A 14,039-nucleotide genomic window follows, 5' to 3' on the forward strand; every position below is an offset into this window, starting at 1 on the left:
CCCTACCTTGTGTCACCCCAGATCTTCGATCTTGCATGCCCTCCCTTCCCGTGCTGGGCGATCGGGGAAGGACCCCCTATTCCGGGCGGGGGATCCATGCCTTGGCTTGGGTTACTGTTGTATGGGCGTGTCCGTGAGTGTTTGGGGTGGGAGGGAGGTTACAATGCTGATGGGGATGTGTATCTCGGGGAGGATGACGGGGAGGAGAGAGGTGGGTGTAACATGGCGCCGGGCTGGTGGCGTAAGAGGGGATTGTTTTTGTTTGTTGTGTACAGGTGTCGGCGAGGTTTTTCGGATGGAGGTTTTGGAGAGACTGCTAAGCAACCGGTACGACACTCACAACGCAAGCGGCACTTCGTTCCTATAGGCAGAGACGCTCCCTCTCATGACCACATGAAACAGTTGTCGGTCTGCTCCTGCATAACAATCTCAGATCGTCCCGTCCGCCAGGGAGCTGAGGCATGATCACTCAAACTTCTCCCAGAAGTGTGAAGTCATTAACCTCCCCCCCCCCGCCCCTCTCCGGAGGTAAACAATATTGCAGGTGAGAGAACATACAAGTTGAATCTCCGTGCTTGTCTCCTCGGGATCAACGTCGTTCTATAACACTATCCTAATGACAGCCCCAGGACGAAACCAAGTGCGATTCCCGTCCCCGGTTATATACTTCCTCCCGATCTGGGTTATTCGTAGGCACGGCGCCTGAAGAGTGGCGATCCTTAGCCAATATCTCGAGTTGAACGGGCAAACAACGCCTTCCAAAAATCTAAAAGGCCAGCGAATTAAGAAAAGCTTTGGGTAAACTCACCAATCTAGTTATTTGTGCTCTTGCCATATAAAACTAATACTGAGATCGTCGAAGTTGAGGCAAGTCCTCGGAGTTGCGACTCTGGTTCTCGTTAAAAGTAACGCGCCAACAAAAGGGGGAGACCGGACTCGTATTGTAACCCGTAGATTGCCATCTATAATGCTCTCGAGGGAAATAAAACCCGAATAAACAGGTTCTAAAAAAACGACAGGCACCAAGAAACAAGACGTTACAAAATCCGTGAGCCATAACGGTCTCAGAGGAATCCCTGCCGTCTTTCTTGAGCATTTTACGAGGGAGCTGCGAGTGCTCTCGAACAATAATAAGCTTCAACACGGCCATGTTTGGGACCACGGCGCGGTTGAAGTCGATGTCAGATGGAATGCAGCCTTCTCCCGAAATTGCTTGGTTCTCAACCGTTCTCCCGGGCGCTATGCGGCCTGTCTGATCCATACTCTCCGTTGTGCGTGCCCAATGCCACCAAGCAGTCCATCCCGCTATCCCAAGTCGAAGGATATCACATCCTGGCGAGAAACGGTTAGTTACGCCCAACAATCTCGATAACAGCACAGTAAATGGCACAAAGAAACAAGAAAGACATCTTACCTCTCAACGGGATTCAACCCCAACAACCGCATCCCTCTCTCCAGCACCTGCCTCGCCCCCTCATACAGCGCCGCCCGCGCACGCACCACGTCCATGCCACCTTCGGCGCCCACAACCTGCAGGACGTCATAACACGACGAGAGCTGGTGCGCCAAACGGAACAAGTACGTCAGAATGGTCGACGGCTCCAGCGTCTTGAGCGCCATGGCCGTCACGTCCGGGTACTGCGCCATCAGCCGGAGCAGGTCGGCCGCGTGGGGCTTGTCCCCGAGAACATCCGCGTCCAAGCTGTCGGGATGGTTCTCGAGATGGTCGACGAGGTCTTGTCTGGTGAGGCCGGCCTTGCGCAGAATCGAGTTGAGCCGCGCGTGGCAGTACTGTAGATACGGGCCCGTGTCGCCCTCAAAGGACGTCATGCGGCCGATGTCAAAGGGGTAGTTGTTGATGCGCTTGCCGGACATGTCCTGGACCATGACCGCCGAGATGCCAACCTTCTCCGCCACGGCGTCCGGGTCTTCCACTTGGGAGTACTTGACCTCGTTGCGGCGCATGACCTCATGCATCGCCTCGCGCGACTGGTCCAGGATATCGCCCAGCAGCTGCACATTCCCGAGACGCGAGGACATTCCCATGACCTTGCCGAAATTCACGTGTTGCAGGCGTGCGGCGAGGTCGGGGCGGCCCATGAGCTCAACGGTGCGGAAAACGCGGCGGAAGTACAGGTCTTGTTCGGTCGAGACGACGTAGATCATCTTGTCGAAGGCATACTTCTCCGCGCGGTCGAGGATAGCGGCGACATCGCGGAGGAGGTAGGTCGTAGTACCAGTGCGACCGCGGACAACGGCTAGACCAAGGCCTTTGGAGCCGTGCTTTTCGAAGTCGATAACCCAAGAGCCCTTGTTCTGTTCATAGATACCTTTCTCTCGAAGAACAGACTCAACCCGCTCAATAGTGGCCTTGTTGACTTGAGATTCGCCAGAGTACTCGTCAAAGTCGATGTTGAGCCGGCCGTAGGTTGCAATGTAGCGGTCGATGCTGATGTCGCGGAAGCGGCGCCACAGTGCCATGGCCTCCTGGTCGCCGGCCTCCATACGGCTGAAGAAGGCATTGCGCTCCGCGAACAAGCCCCGAGATTCGATCTCGGCTGTGTCACGGCCCTCGTCCCGGGCCTTTTTGCTTTCTTCTTGCTCTGGCTTGAAGACTGCGTTGATCCTCGCGTAGACGTCGAGGAGGTGCTTGAGCGGCTCACGGGCCAGCTCCTCCTCGGATCCAAAACGTTGCCATCCGACGGCCAACAGGCCAAACTGCTTTCCCCAGTCGCCCAAGTAATTCACTTTGACCACGTCCCAGCCCATCGTCTCGTAGAGGTTGGCAATGAAGGCGCCGATGATGGTGCTCCGGAGGTGTCCGGCATGGAATTCCTTGGCGATGTTGGGGGAACTGAACTCCACTATGACCTTCTTGCGACCCTGGTCCGGGGCCGCATGGTTGCGCAGTCCGACGTCGGGATCATTGCCGTAGGATTGTTGGCGCTGGAAGATGTAGGGAAGGACGAGCCGCGGGAGGGACAACGGAGTGAAGAAGAAAGGGAGGTGGATGCCGGCGGCAACGGGTTTCTGGAAGAGCGGGTGGTTGTCTGGAAACGCAGTCGCAAGCTCGGCGCATTGTTCGGCGGGCTTCTTGCCCTTGATGCGCAGACGAGGCACTGGCAACACCAAGTCCCCGTTCGCTGGGGTGCCGGGAATCTGGAGCGACTCGTATGCCACATGCGTCTCACAACCTGCGAGTCGGGCCAGGACATCCGCAACGAAGGCCCGGTAAATGTCGATGGGTCGATGGAGAGGGTGTGCCACTGGAGGTTCTCCGGCGATGGAAGGAATCGGGCCAGCTCCAATCCTAGAGAGCAAGGCTGCCAGGCCGTCCAGCGTCAGCGTTGACATTTCGGAGGGTCTTTTGTTGTTTTTGCTGCAGGCTTGCGGTAAGTGAGAATGTCCAGCGCCTCTCTCTGGGCTCGGGTTTGGGGATTGGCGCGGGGTTGAGGAACGTATTCCGTAGAGGGGGAAGTGCTTGTGACTCAGAGATCGGTGTCCCCTGCACAAGACCCGACAAGCATTTTCGACCCCCCCAATCCTTTTTTAACCAACGTACTATACCTGGCCTCGGAATTTGGTTTTGGCGGTTAACTGCATCACGGATCGCCATGGGCCAGTTACTGGACCAGTTAGCGTACTGGTACGAAGCTCCCCGTTAAAAGCCCTGCCTTGGCGACGGTGCCGCCCTCGTTATTGCAATTATCCCGCAGCCCTGTTATCCTTATCATGCGTTAGAGTTTGTGTGGGTTTAACGAATATTGGCTCTCCGTAGGGCACGGTGAATTGGGCTCGATTTAATAGGTTTGGACAAGTTGATTGACTGGGCCGGAATTGGCCATGTTCTCTGTCCCGGTTGCTTGACTTGAACGAGTTGAACTGGCTGGCGCGGGCATCAGGGGTTAGGGGGTTCAGGGAAGTGCTGCTCCACTGGCTTCCAACAGTATCTGACGGCGTGATATCGGAGCGCGTTGTATGGCCATCACTGGCAAGCGGAAGGTCCAAAGACGCGTGGTGGTGACACAGGCTCAAACCTGCAAAGTCCAAGTGTGAATTATCGAGGGCACAGTCATCTTTGCGCATTGTAACATCGAGGGCGGGAGAGAGTGGCTGCCCGGCAGCCCTGTCAGCGCTGCCATCTGCTTGACAGGGAAGCAGAAAAACCTGGTAGGAGTTTAGGTTCTTACTCTGGCCCGATGAGTTGAAGTCGAAGCGGGAGGGAGAAGGCCAGAGACGGGACGGGACGGGCTCTTGGGAATTACTCGTGCCCCCCCACCCCCCACCTGCCCCGCTTTCGGACCAGCCAACGAACCGCCAGGCAGGTTGGGTGGTGGACAGCCATACGGCCAGATCACCCTAATGGCCACCTTTTTGACCCCTTGGCGATGCCAACGTCCCAGCCATCTACAGCCCTCTACGTAGTAGCCGTATCTTTCCCACTTCTTCAACAACCTCGGCAGGGCCCAGCCGGCCAGTCAACCTCCATTTCCGGGCTTCCTTGGCCGCATATGTAATGCAGCTCGGATGGTGGCTTCTTTGAAGGCTTGCTTGCGGGCTTGCTGGATAACAATAAGGAACTCGATCTTCGTGATATTGACTAGGCCGTCGCGGATCAGGATGTCAAGCTCCTTTGCGTGGCAGTGCTTCAATGGCTGCTCTTCAAAGTGCCGTAGCCACTTGCCGACGTAATGATCGCTATCTTAGGGTCTAATTCGGGTTACTCGTACCATTGCGACATGTGGACTTGGCAAGCCAAGATGATAAAGGCTGAGATCATCCTCCCTCCAGCAGAGATAGCTTCAATGGCTATTGCCGACTCTCAGTTCTCCGCGATGCCAAAGTAGTGTGCCCGCTTACGTTTAGTAATGATAAGTTGGTCCTTTCCTATCCCAACGCGAAAGCCAGTCTTATCTATGTTCCAGATATCTTCAGGATTAACCCCCTTATCCCTAAGGACGGCCAGGAGCTTGTCAAAGTATTCAGCAACAATAGCAGGCTGTTCAGCCTTCTGGCGGTTGGCGTTGAGCTTCCCTTGCCACTGCTTGAAGTATCCATGGCGCTTGATGAACCGGGAGGTCCATTTCTGGCAAACAACTGGTGGGTGGTCCTGCTCAGCCCGGCTGGCCCGCGAACGCAAGATATGGTTCGCTGCGTCGGTAACGAAGGCTGGCCATACCGCAAGGTTGATATTGTCAAGCCAATCAATATATCGGCACAATGCGACCTCTTCGGGAGCTGACAACTTGGTATGCGTTGGTGGGCGGCCAGTTCTGGGCCCAGTGCCGGCGAGGCGGCGGCGCAGGCGGCCCCGCGGGACGACGAATTCTCGGGCACCTGCAGCCACTGGGGCATCCGGATTTTCAGCAATGTATTCGACGGCATCTTGGATACGAGCCTCCATCTTGTTGGTCGTTGAATTCGAGTGTGAGTTTCAAAAATGGTGGTTTTGTTGAAGAGGTCGAAAAAGGTGGCCATTAGGGTGATCTGGCCGTATGGCTGTCCACCACCAACCTGCCTGGTCGGTTCGTTGGCTGGTCCGAAGAAAAGCGGGGCAGGTGGGGGGGGCGGGGGGGCGCCACGAGTAGGACGAACACACCCAAAGCGGGTCACCTGCCCCGCCGCCAAGCTGACGTGGACCCCTTTTTCAATCCTAAAGATACATGAAGACCGCGGGTCCTGTTCAATCAGGTCCTAGGCACGCAACTCTACGCCGTCTTTTCCTACTTGCTCAGACCAGAGGGCCGTAGGTGCTCCTAGGCCGTTGCCGTGCCTATTAAGGCCGTTCCGCGTCTATGAAGACCAAGGTCGTAGGACCCACGTTCCTCCCCAAGATCCATATACCACCGGCACGCAGGTACTCTGACCAGAAGTAAGGTGGTGGTGTGCGTGTGCTTTGGGCGGTGCTCGCACCTGTTAATTACCATATAAGGATCGCAGTGCCCACTGAAATCAGGAAAAAGATACCCTCTCCCGCAACGACTGCATCACACTATAGATGAGAGCTCGGGAGCGCATAGAGTAGGAGGTAACAGCATACAATGCAGAACTCCTGTAACCAATGAAAGTAGACGAACCAGCGTACTCAATACATCGGAAATCCTCACATGCCCCATCAAGTGATACCAAGCTCATCCTGGAGCTCGGCAGCCACCTGTCAGCCACCTCCTGTGGCCGCGACACAACCCAAACGATCAACAAAGGCTCCAAACCGTGCCTGCCCCGAGCCACCACCCCCTAATACGAGCCCAGGGCCATAGAGGCCCTTGGTTCAGCGCAGGACCTCGCCCAGGAGGCTCACATACTTGCCATCTCGGCACCGCTTGTAGAAGACCGTGTCGGCCGCGTTTCTCTGGGGATGTATAATTCTGTCGGTGCTGCTCAGGCAGCTGCAGCCGTCGCAAGAATTTGGCTTAGGCTTGCGGACGCCGCCGCAGGCGCCGTAGGCCGCCCTGTGAGCGGGAGAATGGTGTTAGATATGGTTTGATGACGGCTTGATTCCCTCCCCACCCGCCGCAGTTCATGGTGACAGCGGGGAACGCCGAGAGGATGGTGATGGGGTCAGGGAAACGGTGTTCGGGGGGTGGAGAGAGTAAGAAGTAGAGAGAGAGTAAGAAAGGAGAGGGAAAGAGAAATATTTATCTGTCTTCTTACTTGTCTCTGCACGTCTGAAACTTAGTCTTCTGTTTCCCGGTGAGACGGCACACGATGGTACGCTCGGTACACATGGTGGGTACGCTGGGTAGGTATTGAAACTGAAAATGGAGAGGGTGGTTTGTAAGGCCGGCTTGTATATTGTCGAGAGGATTCGAGTAAGAGAAGCTGATGAGTTTGAAGTGAATACTATGAGGATAAGATGAGTTGAAGGCTGCTCTTCCCGTTCTTATTTATCCTTATTTCACCCTCACCAGCTCGCCCATCTGCTCGGCGAGATGTTATTCTTAGATCTTCTCACTGAGCCTCGTCGTGTTGAACTCCTGTTGGCCTTTGTGGCAGGGTAGGTTCGCAGAAACCGCCTCGCTTCACGACAAATTGGCGCAGTATGAAACATGCGTTGGCCATGAGGCCGGGTGGCTCAAATTTGCCGAGACTTTGCTTCGAGCTCCTTGGGCTACTCAAAACTTGCGCCAACTGTCCAGGAGTCCTCTTGGAGTTGCCTCCATCTGGGAGGTGGTGGGGTGGCTGGCGTGGCTGGCTGGCCCGCGGGCACCAGCTTACCCGGTCTGTTGTTCGGCCTCTGTTGTCTGAACATTGTATTTGATACCAGACGGATCCCGGATGCTAAAACACGAAAGCGCTGTGCCACAACTTTCCTGGCCGGCGTCTGTTGCTGGGCCTTTGTCATCTGAATATTGCATCTGATACCCGACGGATCCCGAATGCTAAAACACGGAAGCGCTGTGCCACAACTTTCCTCCTGGCCGGCGTCTGTTGTTGGACCTCTGTCATCTGAATATTGCATCTGATACCCGACGGATCCCGGATGCTAAAACACGGAAGCGCTGTGCCACAGCTTTCCTCCTGGCCGGCGTCTGTTGTTCGAGGTAGGTAGCGAGGCGGCAGCGGGTGGCGACGTCGACATTGACCGAGTCGAGGTAGCTCTCGGCGAGGGGGATGAGGCCGGGAAAGAAGTCCCCGTCCTCTTCGTCTTCGTCCTGCCGGGGTGGTTGAGAAGGGAGGGGGTGGGCGCGGGCGTGGGCCGTCTGCATGTTCTCGTCGACCTTCTTGATGGTGATGTAGAAGTTGAGGTTGTAGCTGAGAATGACGCGCGTGATGAGCACGATGAAAGACGGCGAAGGCGGCGTTCTCAGGGTCGGTGATCTGGATCTCCATCGGCCGGAACTCGACCCACCACCCGATGCTGTTGTCGGCCGCCGGCGGCTTGAACCGCATGTGCTGCCAGTTGGTGCTTCGGATGTTTTCGAAGTGGTCCGTCTTGGTCAGGTCCAGCTCCTTGAGGTCCTCGGAGAAGATGACGATGGGGTCGCGGATGAAGAGGTGTGCAAAGTGCGTCGCCAGCCGGTCGTCCATGCCGCCGTCGAGCAGCTGCTGCTTGATGTTCTCGTCGATGACCAGGTCCGAATCGAAGTACTCGGGCCGCAGCCGGGGGTCCTCGGAGATGTACGTCGAGTTGGACGCGTAGCGCGACTTGGGTGTCCGCCAGCGGTCGTTCTCGAGCGGCTGCGTCGAGGTCAGTAACACATCGTATCGAGGCCGGTCAGGCCGTTGCAATTCAACTTCTCACCCAACTCCTCGGGGGCCCGGTCGTCCACCGCGGCGCTGATTGTTTCTTATTGATTGAGCGCTTTTATCGTGGTAAAGTATTCTAGGTTTTTAAAGTCTGTAAGGATATCGAATAGCTCCTAGGTTCCCTAGAGTTCTGGTCGCCATTCTTCTAGGCACTTAACAATTATAAGGAGTTCCTTATCGTAAATTTCGTAATTATATTCTATAGCGCTATATTTCGCTGAGAAGTATACGATAAGTCATAGTATACCTTTATTGTCAATTTATAAGAGTATACATCCTAACGCTTAGTTTGAGGTATTAGTTTCTAATACTATCTTACAGCTGTAATCGAATATAGCAAAGACTAATATAGTGACGAAAGCTATCTTAAGCGCTTCGAATACTTCATTATATATATATATATATATATATAACCATTTCTATATAGTATTCTTTTTCAAGAGATTATTTAGCAGGTGGCAAATAGATGAAAAGTCCTTGATAAATCATTGGTAGAAGTTAGCAAACCCTTAGAATCATTAGAGGTTATAGAGGCCTGTGACGGTGGAGCATAAACCTAACCCACTCGGCTATGCACACCTTCCGAAAAGGATATCGGAATCGCAAGTCCCTCATACTTGCGACTCGGTGGATTATATCTTCCCTGACGGCAAGCACCCTGCAGGCCGCACTTGCCGTCACACTTAGCAATATCTCTTCATTTCTAGAACTTTATAATTTATGTTTCCGATACCTTAATAGAGGTATCTTCGTCCTATATAACGATTATATTATATAGCTCGTTAAAGAGCGTCTTATCTCAGTATACTACTATCGGTATAAAGGCTGTAGTAGTAAGATTAGTTCTTATAATAGCTATCTAGTAGTTATTTTTAAAAATAGGTCCTAAATAGCTTATAATACAGTTATATAAGGCACTTAATAAGCTATCTATAGAAATATATCAATTAATATCTAGCAGCAGTATATATTAGAAAGTAATATACTATCTAGCCAGGCTCTAGCTTTAACGTAAAGAGAATAAGGGCGGATGTCTTTCCAGCTATTTATTATATAGAGGCACTAATATTAAATCGCCTAGAAGTCAGTATATATAAGTAGGAAAAGAGGCTCATTAAGGAAGCTCTCCTTTTAGGAGATATCGATATAGTCAGTATTACTAAGTTACAGACATTGTAGAAGATCGCGAAGCGAATTATAACTGATATCCAAATCTAAGGTGTCTATCTATATCGCTTAGGCTATTATAAGGCTTGCCGAATTGAGGAGGGGAAATAGTATGAGAATAGTAGAGTGGGCAACGCTATTGATAGGCAGTAGGAAATCTACCTTATTAGTCTTTAGCCTTCTATCTACGAATAATATAGATAAAGGTTATAAGCGAGCTAGGCTAGTAAGATTAGCAACGCTAGTATATCGAGGCTCGGGGGTTGGGCATAGTTGGTTCGGGTCCCCGAACCAGAAACAGGATCCTAGCGCCTAAAATATATCGCCATCGCGATTGCGCGGGGTGCGAGCTGAGGGACCGGATAGGCTGTGAACCAAGTAGATTGGGCGACGCCTTCCGGCCTCCGTCGCCGGCGCCGTTCAGAGTTGTTACGGAGCCGGCCCCACTCTGGGAACGCGAACGGGTTTTTGGCCGGCAAAACTTCGGGCGAGGCGCTGGTTCGTGCTCGCTGAGTCATCAATTGCAGTTGTGCGAAAGGCAAGATTTTGCATGGGATTTGGGTCCGTGGCCCAGAGACGAATCAGCGATCACAACTGCCCCTTCAAAGGAATATGGAACGACTACACATATGTGAAACATAGAGGATCTACGAGGATTGAAAAGGATGCGGTGGAGAGTAGAGACATCTCGCCAGTGACGCTGGCACGGATGTATAGAGTATTTTTGAACTACTAAGTTATCCACGCCGACCAGGTTTCAGGGCAGACCCGAGAGAACCAGGAAATCAGAACTCGGCACCCAAATGAAATTGGTAGTTGATTGATGGATGACAATGACAACCAATGTATGACGCACTGCTGAAACAGTCAACTCATTCCTTAGTAGCAACTCTTCGAGCTAGTGTTAACAAAGGATAGAGATCGAGCGTGAGGGATGGCGGCCTTGGATGCTAATCTTGTCACTCTTGTAACATGTCCACGATAGTGGGGTCAATCGACTTGGACACAACCTTGTTCTTACTTCTATAGCATTGCACCGATGCCGGGACATTGTTTACAACTCAAGACGGCAGCTCAAGGCGCTACTCAAGTAATGGCTCTGGTTTAGCACGCTCAAGTTCTCAACTAAGTATTAGTATCAAAAAAGTGCGTTGTATAAGTCGAACCGGGTGATCTGTAGAAACAGATACCTACCAGAAACCTACCTGACCTAGGATACCTTATACTGGTATAATCGCCTTCTATTTCCCTACTACGTCATCTACTGAGCTGCTCTGACTTAGCCAACCGCGGTGCATTACTGGAGTCTGAGATTCACATTCATAGTGCCCCCTGGTTGCGGCGGATCCCGCTCCCTTCACATTGGCATCGGCCCTTCTTCCAGGTACTCGCGACTCCTATATACGATTCCCATTTCTCTCGGGGTATCTCGGCTCCTCCCCCGCGCCTGTCAAGTCTTTTGTGGGCGCCTCCGGCCTTACCCATCCCCATGCGTCTCGTTCGCCCACCGTCTGCCGATAGTTACAACTTACGGTGAGGACGACGGCCGGCTCAGCCAGACCCTGATAGTACCACCAAAGTCGGTGAGTCGGGCGGTAGATACGGAGGTTTTCTTTTTTTTTTTTTTCTTTTTTTAGCATAGTCGCGATTGCCACGATAAAACGGGCACCGCCGTGGACCGAGCTAATCTCCGACTCTCCGGACGATTGGGGACCCAATCGGTCGGAACCACAAGCCGGGAGGATCAGATTTGCAGCCAAGGTTGACGACGAGATTGGTCGAGGCTGGTACTACTGGTTACAGGCTCATAAGGCTTAGCTGCACCTTTGTTAAGATTGCCAAAAGAATGCCCGGGCTATGTGCCGGCGTAGCCTGCGGCCCTGGGCAGACCGGTTTCAGACTGAGACTCCTAGGCAAGCTGGGACCTTGGATTTCCTAGGTTGTTTAAACATGAAGCTGAGTGTAAGACTGTGGCGAGACCTATGAAATAAGAAAAGGGCGATTGGTATAGGCCAGTCGGTGGGCGTCCAGGTGGTCGTGGCGACGATTGCTCTGCCTGGCTGATGGCAAAGATGAGGTGTAACTCAGGTGTTGCTTGAAGTTTCTGGGATGGACTCCACCCAGCGCCCGTCCAGCCAGGTACTACAGAAAAGGACCGGTGCTTGGATAGATGATATGATGAATTGATTGATCGAACAAAAAGTAGGCGCCCCAGGCCCAAGTGATGATAAATGTTCATTGTTCTAGGTCGGTTGACTGATGGACGTTTTGAAGCGTTCCAACCTAGACCACATGGAAGAAATCGTACCTGAGCTCACCCCAGTGGGTGGCACATGCCAACCAACGGTCCTTGGCGGTCCTTCCACCTAACATGGCCACTGTCCTCACCCATTAGTGAAAACGCGGCTTTGCGTAACGTGAGGCCTCAATCAGCGACAGGTTCGCAAAGTTCCAATGACTGCCTTTTTGTAGGTCAGATGATGGTCCGTTGTGCGCGATCTGCCTTGAGGTACCCGACAGGGGTGGAAGGGGCGCTAAGCCATTAGCGCAGCAACTGCCTGGCGCTGCCACCACCTCGGGCCGCCCGAGAGCATGACCGTGACTCACAGCTCGTCGACGCACCAATGGCGCCCGATTTCAACCCACCAACACCCCCACTCGAAGCGTTGCCCAATCGACTTCGCCGGCGCATCCGCCTCACAATGACTGCAGCGCCGTTGCGGAAGAGGCCAATAACGCGGCTAATGCATGACAGAATGCGCCCTTTGTATAATAAGACAAGGTCGTTGTCTCCCGTTCCCGCTGGCCTCTTTACATTGTATTCGGGTCATCGGCCACTTCTCATCTGCGCTAGCAGCAGGCACGCACAACCGTGCTTTTTTGACGCGTCACCGAGTCACCAAAACTGATGAGAACGAAAAGAAACCAGAAGAACAACAAAGAAAAGGCCAGCTAAACTAAGTTTCCCGGGTGACCTTTTTCGATAAAATCCCCGCCATGGGCCTCCGCTTGCGGAAACACTCCTCTCCGTTCCCTTCTCACCGCCCCGAGCCAGCGCCCGGGCGGGCCTTGGAGCCCGAGACGGAAACATACTCCACCTCGGAGCCGTTCTCGTATCAGTCCCCAATGGGAAACCGGCCGCCCCTCCGCACCGCCCGTCCTCCGAACCGGACCGGCCAACAAGATGCCAACGGCCCCCAACGCAAACGGCGCCGTCTCCTCACCCGCTCCCAACAGGAACGTACCTCGGGCCAAATCCGCCGGGCGAGATCCCAGCAACTCTGGAACTGCGATGCAGCCGAGGGCTATGCGCTGGCGCGATCGGACGTGCAACTACCCAGCGACAACAACACCAACACCTTGAGCTTCACCGAGCCGCAATGGTCCCAGTCCAGCAGCAGCAGCAGTGGCAGGAGGAGGAGGAGGAGGAGTAGTACCTCCGTCTCCCCGAGGCGGGGCCGCCCCCCGTCGCTGGAGAGACAGGACGCGTTCCGCGATGAGCGGACGGCCAAGTCGAGACACTCTCGTCATCATCATGACTCCTATGACGAGCACCTACTGAGTCCCAATGAGATGGCGGAGCACCAAAGCAGGGGAGGGGATGAAGAGGCGAGGGAGATTGCGGACCTCTATTGCATGGGCTTGCTCTACGACAACGAGTATGAGCGCGGGGCCGGGTTCTCGCTGGATCGCATTGTTCGGGACTGCGCGGGAGAGCCGGCTTATTCGGTTCGTGTGCGGCCGCGCAAGCGGGCTAGGCGAGCCGAATCGGGTTTCGTTTCGCTTTGCTCTGTGGATTTGGCGTTTGGGGCGTTTACAAAAGATGAGGCGTTGGCTGGCTGGTTGATGTCGGGTTTTCAGCGAGAAGAAGCGGCGGATCTTCGGGCTGCTGCTGCATCCATCGTGCATGAGCCCCCGATGTTGACGCCCATTTACGAGCTGGCTGACGACGCCGCTTCAGCCGCGTCAGCGGAGGATTTTCTTGATTCGGCCTATGTTTCTCAGCTCTCTGATTGTGCTGGAAATGACGATGCATCGGCATGGGCAATCGTCGACGGATGTAATGGGACGAACGAGAAGGCGCCAGCGGTGGGAGTACCAGGCATGCTGGAGGAAGCGGTGGAAGAGGAGGGCGGCGTCGACCCCTGGGTTGTGCTGGGCCATGACGGCTCGTAGCAGGTCCGCCACATGAGATCCCCGACTGCCCCTGGATCTCGGCCGGCTATGCGGCTGCGTGCTGCGATCGGACTGGCCCTCTTTGATGGTCCGGCACACCTAGGGTTTGAAAGTATATCGTTCAGGGAAGGGGCATCCCAGGCTGTGTGCTCGCGGCTTTGGCTGCTTGAGCTCGCTTGGGTTGGGGAATGGGGAGGCGTTTGGGGATGAGCATGCTACTGTAACACTTTGTACTGTGCCAACATCATCTGGAGTCATGTACAAGTACTGCTGGAGCGGGTGTTGCATTACTTGGAGTTATTTTTTCCTTTATTTTCTGTGTTGAAGCCATTTTCCTTGCTTCATGTAACGTATCTTATAAGCGAGCGGGACATATAAGCGAGCGGGACACTCTCCACCACTCTACAACAACCATCCTCAATTGCAATACAATAAGACCATTAACC

General features: G+C 53.9%; 3 protein-coding genes across 3 annotated transcripts; 1 reads left to right on the forward strand and 2 right to left on the reverse strand.

Annotated features, from left to right (window-relative positions):
• Positions 1 to 470: 470 nt before the first annotated feature.
• Positions 471 to 3,354, reverse strand: B0T15DRAFT_569847 (arginyl-tRNA synthetase; the record flags this gene model as incomplete). Its single annotated transcript, XM_062870819.1, has 3 exons — positions 471 to 803; positions 1,415 to 2,553; positions 2,617 to 3,354. The coding sequence occupies 3 exons, from the start codon at positions 3,352 to 3,354 to the stop codon at positions 767 to 769; spliced, it is 1,914 nt and encodes a 637-aa protein (XP_062718536.1). The 3' UTR covers positions 471 to 766.
• Positions 3,355 to 7,214: 3,860 nt separating this feature from the next.
• Positions 7,215 to 8,667, reverse strand: B0T15DRAFT_514766 (glutamate-cysteine ligase-domain-containing protein; the record flags this gene model as incomplete). The annotated part of the gene is made up of 4 exons (XM_062868146.1): positions 7,215 to 7,382; positions 7,470 to 7,821; positions 7,856 to 8,181; positions 8,665 to 8,667. The coding sequence occupies 4 exons, from the start codon at positions 8,665 to 8,667 to the stop codon at positions 7,215 to 7,217; spliced, it is 849 nt and encodes a 282-aa protein (XP_062718537.1).
• Positions 8,668 to 12,699: 4,032 nt separating this feature from the next.
• Positions 12,700 to 13,593, forward strand: B0T15DRAFT_373387 (uncharacterized protein; the record flags this gene model as incomplete). Its single annotated transcript, XM_062864216.1, has 1 exon — positions 12,700 to 13,593. A coding segment is annotated over one exon (894 nt), but the record flags the coding sequence as incomplete, so codon positions are not given.
• Positions 13,594 to 14,039: the final 446 nt, after the last annotated feature.

The sequence above is a fragment of the Chaetomium strumarium genome (genome assembly GCF_033439665.1).
Source record: "Chaetomium strumarium strain CBS 333.67 chromosome Unknown B0T15scaffold_7, whole genome shotgun sequence".
Taxonomy (NCBI): Eukaryota; Fungi; Ascomycota; class Sordariomycetes; order Sordariales; family Chaetomiaceae; genus Chaetomium; species Chaetomium strumarium.